The sequence below is a fragment of the Neomonachus schauinslandi genome, chromosome 8, assembly GCF_002201575.2.
Source record: "Neomonachus schauinslandi chromosome 8, ASM220157v2, whole genome shotgun sequence".
In the NCBI taxonomy this organism is placed as follows: Eukaryota; Metazoa; Chordata; class Mammalia; order Carnivora; family Phocidae; genus Neomonachus; species Neomonachus schauinslandi.
The window spans coordinates 86,694,327-86,709,627 of NC_058410.1; the positions used below are offsets into that span (position 1 = coordinate 86,694,327).

General features: G+C 34.3%; 1 protein-coding gene across 1 annotated transcript in view; it reads right to left on the bottom strand.

Moving 5' to 3' along the window:
- ADGRB3 (adhesion G protein-coupled receptor B3) overlaps positions 1-15,301 on the bottom strand; it is a 709,573-nt gene that overhangs the window by 276,718 nt on the left and 417,554 nt on the right. Inside the window, exon 17 of the mRNA XM_021691966.2 lies at positions 11,884-11,927. Within this exon, the coding sequence (XP_021547641.1) occupies positions 11,884-11,927 (44 nt within the window). The remainder of the gene's footprint in view (positions 1-11,883; positions 11,928-15,301) is intronic.

Genomic DNA, 15,301 nt, shown 5'->3' on the forward strand with positions numbered 1-15,301 from the left:
AAGCACATAGGCATCCACACAGCCATTCCTGGGTAGCTGCCACTGTGATGCTCAGGATGATTTCAAATATATTCTATGAGAAGATTTTCTTCAGTGCTACTCCCATTTCCTTCCTCCTCCTCTCCATCAGCCTATGATGTTGGTGAAAATTCAGGGTAATGAAATTTGCCCAATTCTTGCCAAAGCCCAGTTCTACAACTAGGATTAAAAAGCAGTCATGTAACAATACCAGTACACACTAAAAGAGCTGCTTGTAGGAAGCAGAGAGAATAGCTAGATAATTTTTGTACATTATGTATTGGCAATAGAGTGTTTTTAGTTTTATATTGAAGATATTAATCTATTTTAGTGCAGATTTCCAACTTAACTTCTTTTTTAAGGACCATACTTATACATATTTTAAAATGACTTCTCTTGTTTTCAATCTTCACAAAATAATGTCATCTGCAATGAGAACTCAATTGGACTCCAAATATAATTTGTAAGATATGGTGGTTATAGCTGTTACTTGATTTATACCTCTCAAGTATAATTACTTATGTCCATTATATCAAGCTAACAAAATGATTAAAAAGTAGGTTTAATTTTTTGAATCAAAACCATTACTAATACTACAACCATTTTTATTCTATTGCTTTTCCTCAATGGACTGAACAGTTAAATCTATAACCTACATATTTATTACTGAACCTTGAAATAATTTCCTTCACGTTGACCTCAAGCTTACTAATGCTCATTCAAATCTATATTTTAATTAATTTGTAAGAGAATATTATTAAGGGTTTAAGAGATATTTACAAATGCCTGGTGAATTGCTTGGTTAACAGTGCCTAAGGAAAGATAACATTAGCTACCTTTCTTTATTTGTTGAATATCTCTAACACCAAAGCTGAAATAGTTATTAACTATGGTATAAGTGGGCATTTCTGAGGAATAAAAAAAAGAAGAGGAAATAGAAAAATAAATATTAAGGAAAACGTCCAGTCAGTTGTTTATAGTATATATAAGTAGGGGGAGTTTTTAGCCTGAGTCACTCAAAGAATTGAAAAAGTATAGTTCTAAAATTATCTACTACATATCCTCAGCAATTCAAACCTGGATCTTTTCTGAAATAGACCCATAGACACTAGCAAATTAAGAGCGGTTCAACAAGGGCCTATCTTTACCAGCCAGTTCCAGGTTGCTCCTATTAATACTGTACCCATTAATATTTTAACAACATAATTTTAAAAATCCTGTCAAAAAGTTCTCTTGGAATGATCCCAAGGCCCCTAAGAACGGTATAAATTGGTGAGAAATGTTGGATGAATTCCCAGTTTTGCTTGTATTTATTTTTAAAACATTTAGTTTAAGTAAATACTTTGAAAATTAACCTCACTGCCTTTATTAGGATGAGGGGGAGAAGAAGGGTACATGGGGCAAGATGCCTATCATGCATAAATCCCAACAAACACTTTCTATGGAACTTAAGAGACACTTGGTCAGCAGCTTTTGGCTTTTGTCCAGGTTATTTTTTTTTCCCTCTTTTCATACTAATAATCCTTCTCAAGGTACTTGATGTCTTAAAAAATTACTTTTCCACCAAACTTTCAATGAGAATAAGTTAAAGACTGTCAGATATTCAGGATAATACCTACTGGCACATCACAGAATCTTAAGATACCATTGATTATAGGAAGCACCATTATTTAATGTGTTTAAATGGAAAAAATGTAAGTTAATCTATGATGATGCTTTACTGTCACAAAGAATTATTATTTATATGTATTAAAATCTCCTTTTAATACAAAAGAAATTATTTTTCCAGACACATGAGGCCATTATTCAGGCAAGGGGATATGAATAGCTATCCTTCCCTGTTAGAATATCCCACTAGTAGGGTGCCTGGGTGGCTCAGTAGGTTTAGTCTGACTCTTGATTTTGGCTCAGGTTACGTTCTTGGGGGCCTGGGACTGAGCCCCATGTTGGGCTCTCTGGTCAGTCGGGAGTTTGCTTGAGGATTCTCTCGTGCGTGCTCTCCCTCTGCCCCTCCCCCAACTCACACACGTGCAAGCACATGCACACACTCTCTCAAATACATCTTTAAAAAATAGAGAATCTCCCACTAATCAACCAATCAACCAGACAACCCACCCATGCTCCAAAGCATTTATTGATGTTTTTTATTTTTATTTTTTTAAGATTTATTTATTGGGGGGAGCAAAGGGAGAAGGAGGGAGAGAGAATCTCTAGCAGACTTCCTGCTGAGCATGGAGCCCAACTTGGGGCTCGATCTCACCACCCTGAGATCATAACCTTAGCCAAAATCACGAGTTGGTCGCTTAACCGACTGAGCCACCCAGGCACCCCATTGATGTTTTTAAAAACATCTGCCATGTTTTAGTCACTAGGCCAAGTTTATTGGAGCACTTTTTCTGTTGATCTTTATGACCATCACATGCAATAGGCAAAATTATGCCCATTTGACTTTTAAGAAATCTAGATTTTAGAGTGATTAGATATGTTGGAGTTACTTTTATTATCACATTCTTTCTGTATTACTGATTAAAAAGTTGAAGCTAATTTTCAGTTTCATATCCTCAAATAAGTAGACAACCCTGTTGACAAATTGAAAGCCCTTACTTCTTACAGTATTTTCACTGAACTATGAAGAAGAATATTGTACAATATTATTCCTCCAAAATCTGTGGACTTTCCAGATTATTATTTATCTGGTAAATAATTATCTATAGAAAATTATAAACCTAAATATCATTGGTAAAATTTTGGATTTAGAAATATCTATGAATAAGGTCAATGAGTTTTCATTTCTGAATTCTAAGAGCATGTAGAGAATTAATATTAAAGAACAGACTTCCCTTTAGGTTTTTTTTTTTAATAAACAGACATGGCTTTTTGATTTTAAAAAACCTTTGTCTTTTATATAATATGAACATCTTTAGGCTAGAATTTTTAGCTGTTTCAGTTTCAGAAAATATTTAACTTTCATAGTTCATGTCTAGCATTTCTGTAGGCATTATACAATCTAATTGGATAGTTGGGATAATGACTACTGTGGGGCCAGAGGAATAGACATTTTAGATCACAGACAGAATATAGATGAATATGGACAGCCAAACACTTAAGGAAAGCTAATTGGAATGGGAAGAGAACTCTATTACCAAACGCAACAGCTAGTTAGGTAGCATAGGAAAGCACTTGATCAAACATGAAAAAAAAAAACAGAGATGGATACTGAAGTGACACCTTGTACATTTTGGGCACTTGTTAAGTAAATATTGTATAAATGAATGGTGGCATCTTGGGATAAGTCAATCAAAGGAGCACAAATAAATTAGTTGAATTAAATGGCATACTCTATCTTCTATCTTGATCAACTGCCCCCCATGGAATTTTTACTTCTTAACACACTATATAATTTATTCATCTATTATATTTATGTTCTTATGACCCTCCTTGCACTCCTCCTCCAACTAAGCTCCATAAGTCAGGTATTTTTGTCTGTTCACTAACATATGTGCCAGGCATCTTGAATAGCAGAACAAATAATAGGCTCTCAAGAAATATTTGTTATGTGAATTAATGAATTTACAGAGTTCTAACTGTTTGCAAATCTCATTGGTAAGCACAGCAGAACTTACAAACATAAATGTGACACACTCCAGTTACCAAGGTATTTAAGTCTAGAAAGGAATATCAAATTACTATAACATAAGGCAGAAAAACATAAGGTTATCAAAATTATAGACATAAAGTACAGTATGGCAATGCTTCTCAACAGATGTACTATGGGAAATGTGAGCTGTTCAGGAATTACAGGTGTGAGAAGATATTGATTTAGATTTCCTATTTTTAGCAATAAGTTTTCTTTTTTCAGGTTAGTCCTCCCATTTGAATACTGCTAGAATTGCTGAAATATATGGTCACTCCAGGTAACCTCTAGATTGAATTTAGTTTAAGGGATCTGGGGTAGTAGTATCACTAAGTGGTCAGAAAAGGCAAATATAAATTGTCTTTGGAAGAACATATCTTTATTCTAGGCATCAAACATTCCTCACAAATAATATTTTAAGGACAATAAGCATGACATAACCTAGTATCTAGGAATATAAGGTACTATGAATGAGAATTAAGAGAAACAAAAAAGAACAAAAACAGACCCACAGAAATTTCAAATATAGGAATAATCAACCACAGATTATAAAACAAATGTGCTTACTAAGTTAAAATAAATAAACATAAGCTTGAAAACACCTGCATAAATTAGGAAACTCCAAAAAGTAAACTAATAGATTTAAAAAATATATATCAAAAGAAACTCTATAAATGAAAAAAAATGACAACTTAAAATAAAAACTTTACAAATAATTAAATAACAGGTTAGAAAAAAATGAAGAGAGAAATACTGAACTGAAGATTAAAAAATAATATCCAAAATGTATAACTGAGAGGAAAAAAAATTAGAAAAGCTGGAAGAGAGTTTATGATACCAGGAGAATAAGAAACAACGTTCTTTAGAGTTCTAGATGAAGATGAGACAGATTATAGGTGAGCCTATATTTGGAAAAATAATGATTGAGAATTTTTCATAACTAATACAGATATTGATCCTCTCTACACTTGGGACAACCTACCTTGTTTCTGCTTGCAAACATTTTCATTCATTTACCCCAATGTGCTTTAAAATTATTTTCTATGTATGCCAAGACATGGAAAATGCTGGAAAACATTGTTTTGGGTAGGTGTTAACAATTTTTTTTGGTTAAAAACCAGATAGTAAATATTGTATAATTTGTGGGCCATATATATGGTTTCTGTTGCAAAGACTCAATACCATAGTTGTAGGACAAAAGCAGCCACAAACAATATGTAAACAAATAGATGTTACGTGTTCCAAAAAACTTTATTTACAAAAACAGATATCAGTCTGCCTTTGTCCCACAGTCTGTAGGCTATAGTTTCCTAACCCTTACTTTAGAGGATCAAGGCATGGATTATAATAAAAAACATGTTGTGTCATTTTACTCCCAGTATCAGCTCTCAGAATACATGGTTGAAGGCATAATGCAATGTTTCTTGAACTTTATTGCTCACATTAATGGACATAATGAGTTGGTAATAATACTAGAGGTACGTACATAGACTATATCAGTTAAAAAGGGATAATTTATACACTAACAAAGCCAAAAATATACTTTTAGGAAACTAAATTCAATACCATAAAATCTATGATGAAATTCAAAACATTCTAAAGAAAATTTAAAACATTTTATTTTATTATTTTTTAAAGATTTATTCATTTGAGAGAGAGAAAGAGAGACAGAGTGTGCAGGGTGGGGGGAAGGACAAAGCGAGAGGGAGAGAGAGAATCCCAAGCAGACTCCCAGCCCGACACAGGGCTCAATCCCAGGACCGTGAGATCATGACCTGAGCCCAAACCAAGAGTCAGATGCTCAACCAACTGAGCCATCCAGGTGACCCAAGAAAATTTAAAACATTTTAAAGGAGGAAAAAGAAATTTTTTTCTGAAGAAAGCTAAGGCAAGGTCATTTTGAATTATAATGGAAGGAAACGTGCAACTGTGGGTATCAGAAAACTTCAAAAAGTAATGTACAGTCTAAGACAGAAAAACAAAAGTAAAGAAAGCTCCATTTAGTTTCCTACCAATGAATCTTTGTCTTGCTATTTTCTCAAATTATTATGCTTTTTCTATTGATTTTGTACTACTTTTAAAAAAGCATGGATTTTTGCAAACAAAAGCGACATTTTATCAATGATAAATCTGAAAACAAATAACTGTTAAGAATCTGGGTGTGATTATTTTTGACCCATGATACAATATTTAAGTTACTGGAGATTGGCCAATTTTAATTTACAAGGACTAGTATTTTGATAACGTAAAAGTCTAATATTCTCATTTCTGTTAGTGTGAGTATAATGAAAGGAAATAAAGCATAATAACATAGTTTGATATTATTTAAGATTTGATCACTGAATGGATAGTGGGAAATTCCATGGGATCCTGACATCTTAATTGCTTCTGCAGTTGGATCCATATGGGCTATGAATATACCAACTGAGACAAAATTATAATAAATGCCAGTCAGAAATAGTTATTTATTTCTTACCACTCTCACTACAGAAGGGCAAACATGACCTTAGAGACTATCCAGTAAAAATGAGCATGTTGACACCTAGCACATATATTGGACATATTAGAAGTTGCACATAATGTTAACTTGGAAGGCTGAACAACCGTATGTTTATAATATAACCACGTAATTTATTTCCAAAGTACTTACTACCATGATGTACTCCATTACAGTTTAACATATTTTAAAGATTTATTTTATTTATTTGAGAGAGTGTGTGCATGCAAAAGTGGGGGGAGGGGCAGAGGGAGAGGATCACTAAGAAATTCTAGAAATAGTGATCTATTGGAATCATGGCTATATGTATGCTGAATATTTTGAAGAGAGACCTTCCTTTTTTCACTGATGTTCAAGAAAAGATTTCAGTTAGGTAACTGCAGGTCTATAAAGGATGCTTCCATATGTCCTCTAAAACAATAGGACCATCATATTACTGTTTTGCATAGCTGTTCTTTGTCTACTTTCTTTCTTAACTATTGTATAAATTAATTCTCCAACAAGATCTCTCCCTTGTTCTTTCAAGTTCTGTCCATATCAATTTGCTGAGTCTGACAGTGTGAATGGGGCCTTATGATAGAGCTTTATCATTTGGTTATCACTTGGAGGGGAAAGGTTGGTTACCCAATGAGAGTAATGCTTTGTATAATTGTGTTGAACTTCTAAAAGCTAATAGATCTTTTTTTTAAGTTATGACATCATGTCTCCATAATGGCATGAGTATGTCAGTCACCTGAAGAGCAAAGAAAATGATGGTAACCCCTCTAGAGTGATGGCATGAGGCCAGAGTGTTAGTTTTATATTTTTAGGAATCATATTGTCAGGTAAATGAAATGGTGATTTCCAATATAAATGACAAAAGAGAGGGAAAAGTCCTGGGGATGGAGAAATAAGGATAATAGAAGCAAAGGAGAGGAATCACTTCAATTCAATTACTTAACTTTGAGATAAAACAAGCCAGTATCAGTCTCAGTCAAAATGTGACTATTGCTACTCCCAACTGCAATAAATCAATTCGAAATGTAGAAAAATGGAAAGCCCATTAAAAGTTTTTGTTTTCAACCACTAGGAGGAGGCACATAAGTTATAAATGGATTGATAAAACTGTTCAGCAATAGTTACAAAATTATAATTGAAATTCACACGATTGACACTCTGAAACACTTTCTGAAAACAAGCATGATCCTTCATAGACCTGATAGCATTAGATGGTGCTACTCAGACCCATGGAGAAAGACCCAGGTTAATTAAAAGACCATAGGTTAACTATGGGTTTTCCAGGAAATGTAGTCATCACACATGATCTAATACTCAAAATCTAAATTTAGAGTATCTCAAAGAATGTGCAAATTATTATCCTAATGATAACTTTGTTAGCTATATTAAAAGAAAACATTTAAACATTTAAAAAGAAACACTTCTCCTAACCAAAAAAGCCTATTTCTGAAGTGAGGAAGTACTTTCAATTTATTACATGGGTCACCCATAATGAAACATTTTCTGCATCCTGTCAGTTAGTTAGCCAAAGCAAGATAAAAATATGTTTTGAAATTGTCTAAAATTATTGTACCCAATCAGAATAAAATAAAAATGTCTTTGCTTGGGATTATCAGGGTAATAGATTATCATTAGAAATAAAATTGACCATTTATAATGGACCTCAGTATTGTACCAAGGTGAAGCATTTTCCCTTTAAACTTCCAATGTTAGGTCTAATTGTTGCTGGAATTAATAAGATGAAACATAAATGGAAATAATTCTTAAAGAGAAACAGTACCTGAGAAACATGTAAATATTTATTCTTGTGCAAAACTAACCAGTTGAAGTACTTGTTGAATATATACTGTGTGTAGGTGTCCTAGGCATTAAGAGTGCAGTGATGAACAAGAAAGATAAAGTATCTCTCTCATGGCACTTACTTCCTATTGGGGGAGACAGACAATAAGCAAACAAAAATAAATAAGAAAGTAGGAATGCATGCTGTGAAGAATATAAAATCGGGTGATAGAATAAGAGAGTAACACTTTCGGCTGGATGGTCAGAGACAACCTCAAGAAGGAATGTACAAGGAGGTACACAGACGCACAATTCATTTCATTAAATAAGTTGAAAATCACCTCCACGCCATCAATATTAGGAATACTAGATCAATTATGATATATCTATATAATGTAGTACATACAAGAAAGTGTAACATATGTAGTAGAGTTTTAAAATTTCCACAATATATTGTGGAATTAAAAATTGAGGATGCCAGTGTTACATACTGTATGATATCATTTATGTAAAAATAGTATTAATTTCTATGGCTGCATACATATGTCAATGCATAAGTGGATATCTGAAATTATACATAACAAAATGTAAATCTCCCTTGGGGAGATGAGTGGATGGAGACACCCAAGTTGGTGATGATTAATGGAGACTTTTGCCTTAGCAGTTATGTTTTAAAGTTTTATAAGTAAAAGATACTCAGATATTAATTTTATAATAAAAAATAATTAAAAAATTAAAAGTAAGGCAATTTGATGTTGCCAGAGGGGTGGGGAATATGGGGTGGACAAAATGAGTGAAGGAGGTCAAAGGTAGAAACTTCCAGTTATACAACAAACAGGCCATGGGGATATAATTGAGAACATGGTGACTATAGTTAATACTGTGTTGCATATTTGACTGTTGCTAAGAGAGTAAATCATTAAAGTTCTCATCACAAGAAAAAAAACTGTAACTATGTGGTGATGGATATTAATTAGACTTATTGTGGTGATCATTTTGCAATATCGAATCACTGTGTTGTACACCTGAGACAAATATAATGTTATATATCAATTATACCTCAATGAAAAAGGTAAGACAATCTGATAACATAAACCAAAATTACTAGACAACTTCTAATTTCAACATTATTACAATCTTGAAAACATCATTTAAGTCAACTCTTTTCTGTATAAAAATTAGTAGCCATATCTCTTCACTACTAATTATACTTAGAGCACTTATACTCAAAGTTGAAATCACTGCATTGGTAAAGCTATTATGTCTATATAAGAACAAGATCAAAATAAAACAAATATGAGGAAAATAAAGTTGTCTTAACCTTCATTGTTTAAAACTCACCCAGAAAGGGGCGCCTGGGTGGCTCAGTTGGTTAAGCGACTGCCTTCGGCTCAGGTCATGATCCTGGAGTCCCAGGATCGAGTCCTGCATCGGGCTCCCTGCTTGGCAGGGAGTCTGCTTCTCCCTCTGGCCCTCCTCCTTCTCATGCTCTCTGTCTCTCATTCTCTCTCTCTCAAATAAATAAATAAAATCTTAAAAAAAAAAAACTCACCCAGAAAAACAACTTAATGATAAAACACTCTGATAAAAACTGTGATGGGACAGAAGTTCTGTCAGTTTTGATTACTTTTCAGGTACATCAAGGAAATATGAACTACACTTTCTTTTTGAAAGGCAGCTAACCACACCTCTGACTGAATAGTTTTCTTCAAGGACAACTTAAAAGTTGATTTTTGTAAAGCTAAGACATGGGGGTGTTTGTTTTGTCATGGATAAGAATGATTTTCTTTTTAAAGATTTTATTTATTTATTTGACAGAGAGAGACACAGTGAGAGAGGAGCACAGGCAGGGGGAGTGGAGGGGGGAAGAGGCAGGCTTCCCGCCAAGCGGGGAGCCCGATGCGGGGCTCGATGCGGGGCTCGATGCGGGGCTCGATGCGGGGCTCGATCCCAGAACGCTGGGATCATGACCTGAGCCAAAGGCAGGCGCTTAACGACTGAGCCACCCAGGCGCCCCGGATGAGAATGATGTTTTAGCAGATGTTGGAGAGTGTGATTGATTCCCAAGATTAGTGCTAACCTTTAGATTTTAAATTAAAATTGAAACCTTAGACATTCCGTGAAAGGAAACCAAGAGAGTCACACAATAGGGAAATGCTGTTTCTTCTCATATTCCTTTAACAGTTCCAAAGGTCTTTAGGAATAACACTTCCCCTGTTTGGATTAACACTGAAGCACATTCTACCACTAAAAAGATAATAAAACTACATCCAAGTTGGCTATTATTCATGAAGATACGCAAGTAGCTATAATCAGGAGTTTAAGATGGCATATATTTTTAAGTAGAAAATATTCAATTAGATTTTTGTAGAATTTCATTCTTCCCTTGGCTATACAACATACTAAACAGTGCCTCAGAATATACTACTAGAGTCTTCTCTGGCTATTGGTAGAGAGCAAAGCTTGCAAAAACTTTTCTACCATGGATTTCTTTTTTTTTTTTTTAAGATTTTATTTATTTACTTGACAGAGATAGAGAATGAGAAAGAAGGAACACAAGCAGGGGTAGTGGGAGAGGGAGAAGCAGGCCTCTCGCTGAGCAAGGAGCCCGATACGGGGCTCAATCCCAGGACCCTGGGATCATGACCTGAGCCGAAGGCAGATGCTTAATGACTGAGCCACCCAGACGCCCCACTATCGTGGATTTCTGTATTGTGTTTCAAAAAGAAAAAAATAATGACATCAGTGAGGACATCCAGGGCATGTTATCACCAGGGCAACGTGGGATCCTCCTTATGGCACTAAAATTCCTTGGAGAAGAAGATCCCTAGAATATCAGAATCTATAGCAAATAATATGCCCAATATATAGGGCATATTTCTAGGGTACTGATAGAGTTTACATTACAGTATTTATGTGTACTGTAATACTGTAATGTAAACTCTATCAGTACTCTAGAAATAACCACATCCAGTAGGTTTCTTCTTCACCTAGAATTCTAATTATGTCTTTCTTCTAGACTCTCCAGTACAGTTACTGGTGAGATGGAGGTAACATAATAAAGCCCCAGCTGTAGATCAGATTTAGGGTGAAGAACACTGGGGAAAATCTTAGAATACCTAGAACTCAACAACATGGTACGCTATCTGACAGCATCCACATGGCAGTATTAGTCTTTGGGCCTGATTGATGTTTATCTCCCCTCCATGCAAAACAAAACAAAAAAAAGGCTGTATAATCTGGAAATAAATGTACATAAGTATTTAAAGTATAAGTGTCTAATTAACACTTAATCAGGATTTTTCTGCTCTGTAAGACCTTCCTTAAAATCTCATAGAATTACTGATGAGACTAAGATGATTTTGATGAGATATATTGCAATTACTTGTACAAAGGAATGTATCGAAGAATTATTAATCCTTATTTATTGCAATTGTTTTCTTTTGTCTTCATGAATTCATAAAATATATGAATAAGAAAATTAAATGTCACTCAATGTTTTTATAACAAAACAATTTGGAAGGGCCAGGTAAGTATCACATTACTCTGATAATAGATTCAAGGTCACGCAAGTAATGTATTGGCTAAATGACCATAGAGATTGCTATTTTATTCTGCAATGCTAAGCTGAACGACTAGGGCAAAATGTTGAAATTGCATTTGAGCTTCTATGATTTTAAAATACTAGAGCATTTAAAAAATCCTCATGGAATTTGCATTGCAATGTGCCTTACATATTAGGTAATGCAATCCTATCTTGGGACGTAATCTGATGGCATCATCACACACAAACACATTCATCATCCTGTCCTGCAGGTTCAAAAAGGAGAATGTTTTCTGAGTGTAACTCACATCCCACTAACTTATCATATTCCTGTTGACTAGCAGGCAGCTGAAATAACTTAATGTGCTTTGAATATTTAACCCAAAGTAATATAAGAAAACATCTGTCACTTACGTTTTTGAGTCATCCCATAACACACAATAGGGATTCAAAGTACCCTAAAAATAAGCAGAGAAAGAAGAAATGTCTCTTGAATACATACAACAAAAATGGAAGGTTTCTGTGAAATGTAAACAGAATGGCAGGTTTCTTATCTTGCAGTATGATACTTTCAAGATCCCATCTCTATTTCTTTTTTGCATAAAAATTTATATGTCCTTTCTCAGACTTGCGGATGCATTTTATGAAATTCTCATCATGAAAACACAATACATTTATTACAAACGTCATAACGTATATTTAGTTTTTTTTTTTTGAAAATTGAAAGTGAAGCTCTCATCTAGCACAAGGTCCATATTTTGATAATTTAGAAATTACCTAATTTCTAATAGATTTCATTTTTTTACCTGTAAAATATTAATTGCTGGATTATTTCTTTTCAGAAGACCCAAATATCTACAAAATGGAAATCCCAGGGAAACATTCTGTATTATGCACAGGTACAAACACCACCGCCACCCTCATTAGCCTCTAGTTGGTCACCTTTCTCGGGGCAAGAGACGGTTGCATTAACTGTCCATTTCCAGAGAGTGTGTTGGATTGCAATAGCTTCTTCTTCTTTTTTTTTTCTACAAATGTGTTCATTATTAATGGCTGTATTTTTTAAAAAGGAACATTTTATTCAAAATTGATGATGAATGCAATAAAAATCGATGCACCTCACAGCATTCCCTTAAAGTATGAAGAATATAAGTGTCATTAAAGGGGATTTTAAGTTTAAATTTGTACCTGATGTGCAAGTTCCTCTGTCCTACCACGCTGCCTCCCCCCTAGCAAGTCATTCATGGCTGCCCTCTTGGGGTGTATTTCACAATTAGCATGAACTAAACCAGATCCACTATTTAATAATCCCTTTCTATGTCTCCTTAATTATAATAATTACACCTATTGAGTGAAGATGGAGATGGAAGCATAACATGGGATATTCTTTTGAATTTGGAAAGAAATATCAAGTTTAATCATTTCCTTCTTATAAACCTAATCTAAAGTGTAAAAATGCTAAAGTCCCAGTAGAGCTATTGTTATCTTTTAAAGACCATCTCATTCTTTTGAAATCAATTGAAAGAAAATGCAGATGTGGCCACATCTAGACCAAGGCAAAGTGTTTTTTTTTTAAATAGTTCACAGACAATGTTACATTAGTTTCAGGTGTACAACGTAGGGATTTGACAAGTTTATACGTCATAGCTTGCAATATCTTCTTAACAGATTATTTTTGTATAGAATCATGTCTAATGAAACTATGTAGAAAAAAGTGCCAAATTTTTTTCAGTTCAATAATTTCATATGTATGAGTGGCCACCCTGACCCTCAGGATGACACAGTGAGGTTTCCATTATCTTGGGAAGTGCTTTCTATTTTAAAGAGTATAATTGTCTGTTTTCTTTCTGTTGGTCTGTCACATTCTTTGGACCTTATTTTGCCCTTTGAAATTAGCCTAATAATTCTTCCTTTACATGATTATCTTTAGATATCTACACATGCTATTCTACCCCTGAAGAGTCCTCTTCTTTAGTAAACATACTCTGTTGGTTTCAATTCTCTCATTCTCCACATCACTCATTTCCTAGAGCACATACTTTCGAGGTGTGTTTAGGGAAACCATCCATATGTGTCCTGCCTGGGCAGAACAAAGTGGTGCTATTGCCCCTCCCCTGTGGGTGCCATATTCCTAATAATGCAAGCTAAGACTGTATCAGATATTTTGGGAGCCTCTTCCTCAGCTTGATTACTTATACACTGAAGTCTAGGAAAGACTTTTTGAATCCTGATTTTGACATCCCACACATTCACCATTGATTCAAAACTTTTTAATCTTTACAGGATTAAGAAACAAGCATGGTATCTATGTCCTCATCCAACCAAGTCATTAATAAAAATGATGACTAGGCCAAGGCAGATAAAAGTTACAATCCTGAAACAGGCTACTGGCTCCGTTCCATAGTGGACATGCTCCCTCTGTGACTGCCACCCCTCAGTCTTGTTTTAGTATATGATCACTGAGGTGTATCTGGCAAAACAATCTCTTTAAAAGTCGAGGCAGGCTCTGTGTAAAATGTTGCCTTTCTAAGTGCTGTTTGCTAGATCTGTTCTAGAATTTCACTAGAAATAAACATTACAAATAGTGATTCTAAAATTTGTGAAATCCACCCCAATTTTATTTTTCATTTTAATTAGGACATTTGACTAATTCCAATATTTTAACACCATTACCAAAAATCCCTCAAAGACCACATATCCAAGGTATCTTTCCTCTTGTCAAATGCTCATACCTATAAACTATGCTCTTAGAGCATAAAGAGGCTCCTTCCCTGAAAAAGGTTATAGTCTTAAAGAGGATGATGAGGAACACACATATGGAATATTTATATAAAAACAAAGAGCCTTGTTTTTGTAAGTGTCACTAGTCATACCGTGTAAGGGAGAAATGAGGGGCATCATGGCTTGTGTTAGATCAAGTTTCATCAAGTAAGTGAGTCTTAATGAGGTTCTACATGAGGTCTAGATCTGGGGAGGGTCATAGAAGGGAATGGTGCTTCAAACTGTTTTCTTTCCTTTTTTTCCCCCAAATAGTTTTCTTCCTCTGTCCCATGAGATCCTATCTGGCTTTAGCTGAAATTTTCATTCAATCTGTGACTTTCCAAGAAATCCTTAGCATAGCTACAATGTTGCATCATAAAGCTATACTATATTTTATCAGGGGATTTGTTCAAAAGACCTCAGAACACTTTATAGAAAATAAATTATCCTTGAAATATCACAATGAGGGGTATGGGAGTATATATTTCATGAAGATAGAAACTAATTATGGGTGAAGAACCTGAGATAGTAGTTCTTCTGAATCTAGTTCACTTCTTTTAGTAATGTATGAGTTAGATAAAGTTAAATCTCTATATAAATCAATATAGGATACTGATTATAGGATTAATATTTCATATTTAGAATTCAGAACAGGTTACAACAAAAAATAATATTATAAAAGAAATATAATATGACCTTAATTGTTTGGATATCTTTCCTTTTTAATGCCCTAAAGAAACTGATTTCCACTTTCAGATAAAAGTATAAAGGTGAGAAATGCTTATTCTACCCTTAATCCATGCCATTGTTAACCTTAGTTTTATCTTCTACCTTTTTCACCCTTCATTTCTTGGGTCTTATCTCATACTTCTTTCTCTTCTTGTCCTTGTGAAAATTTAAAAAGCATCCACGTGAGAATTATTATAGGTTCCAAAATGCACCACTCAATCTTGTTTTTCACTATACATTCTGGAACCTACACGACAGACACCCCTCTGTGAGCATTCATTCTAGTGCAGTTACCAACATGTAGGTCTGTGAGCTGAGGTCAATTATTTAAATATTTGAAGTT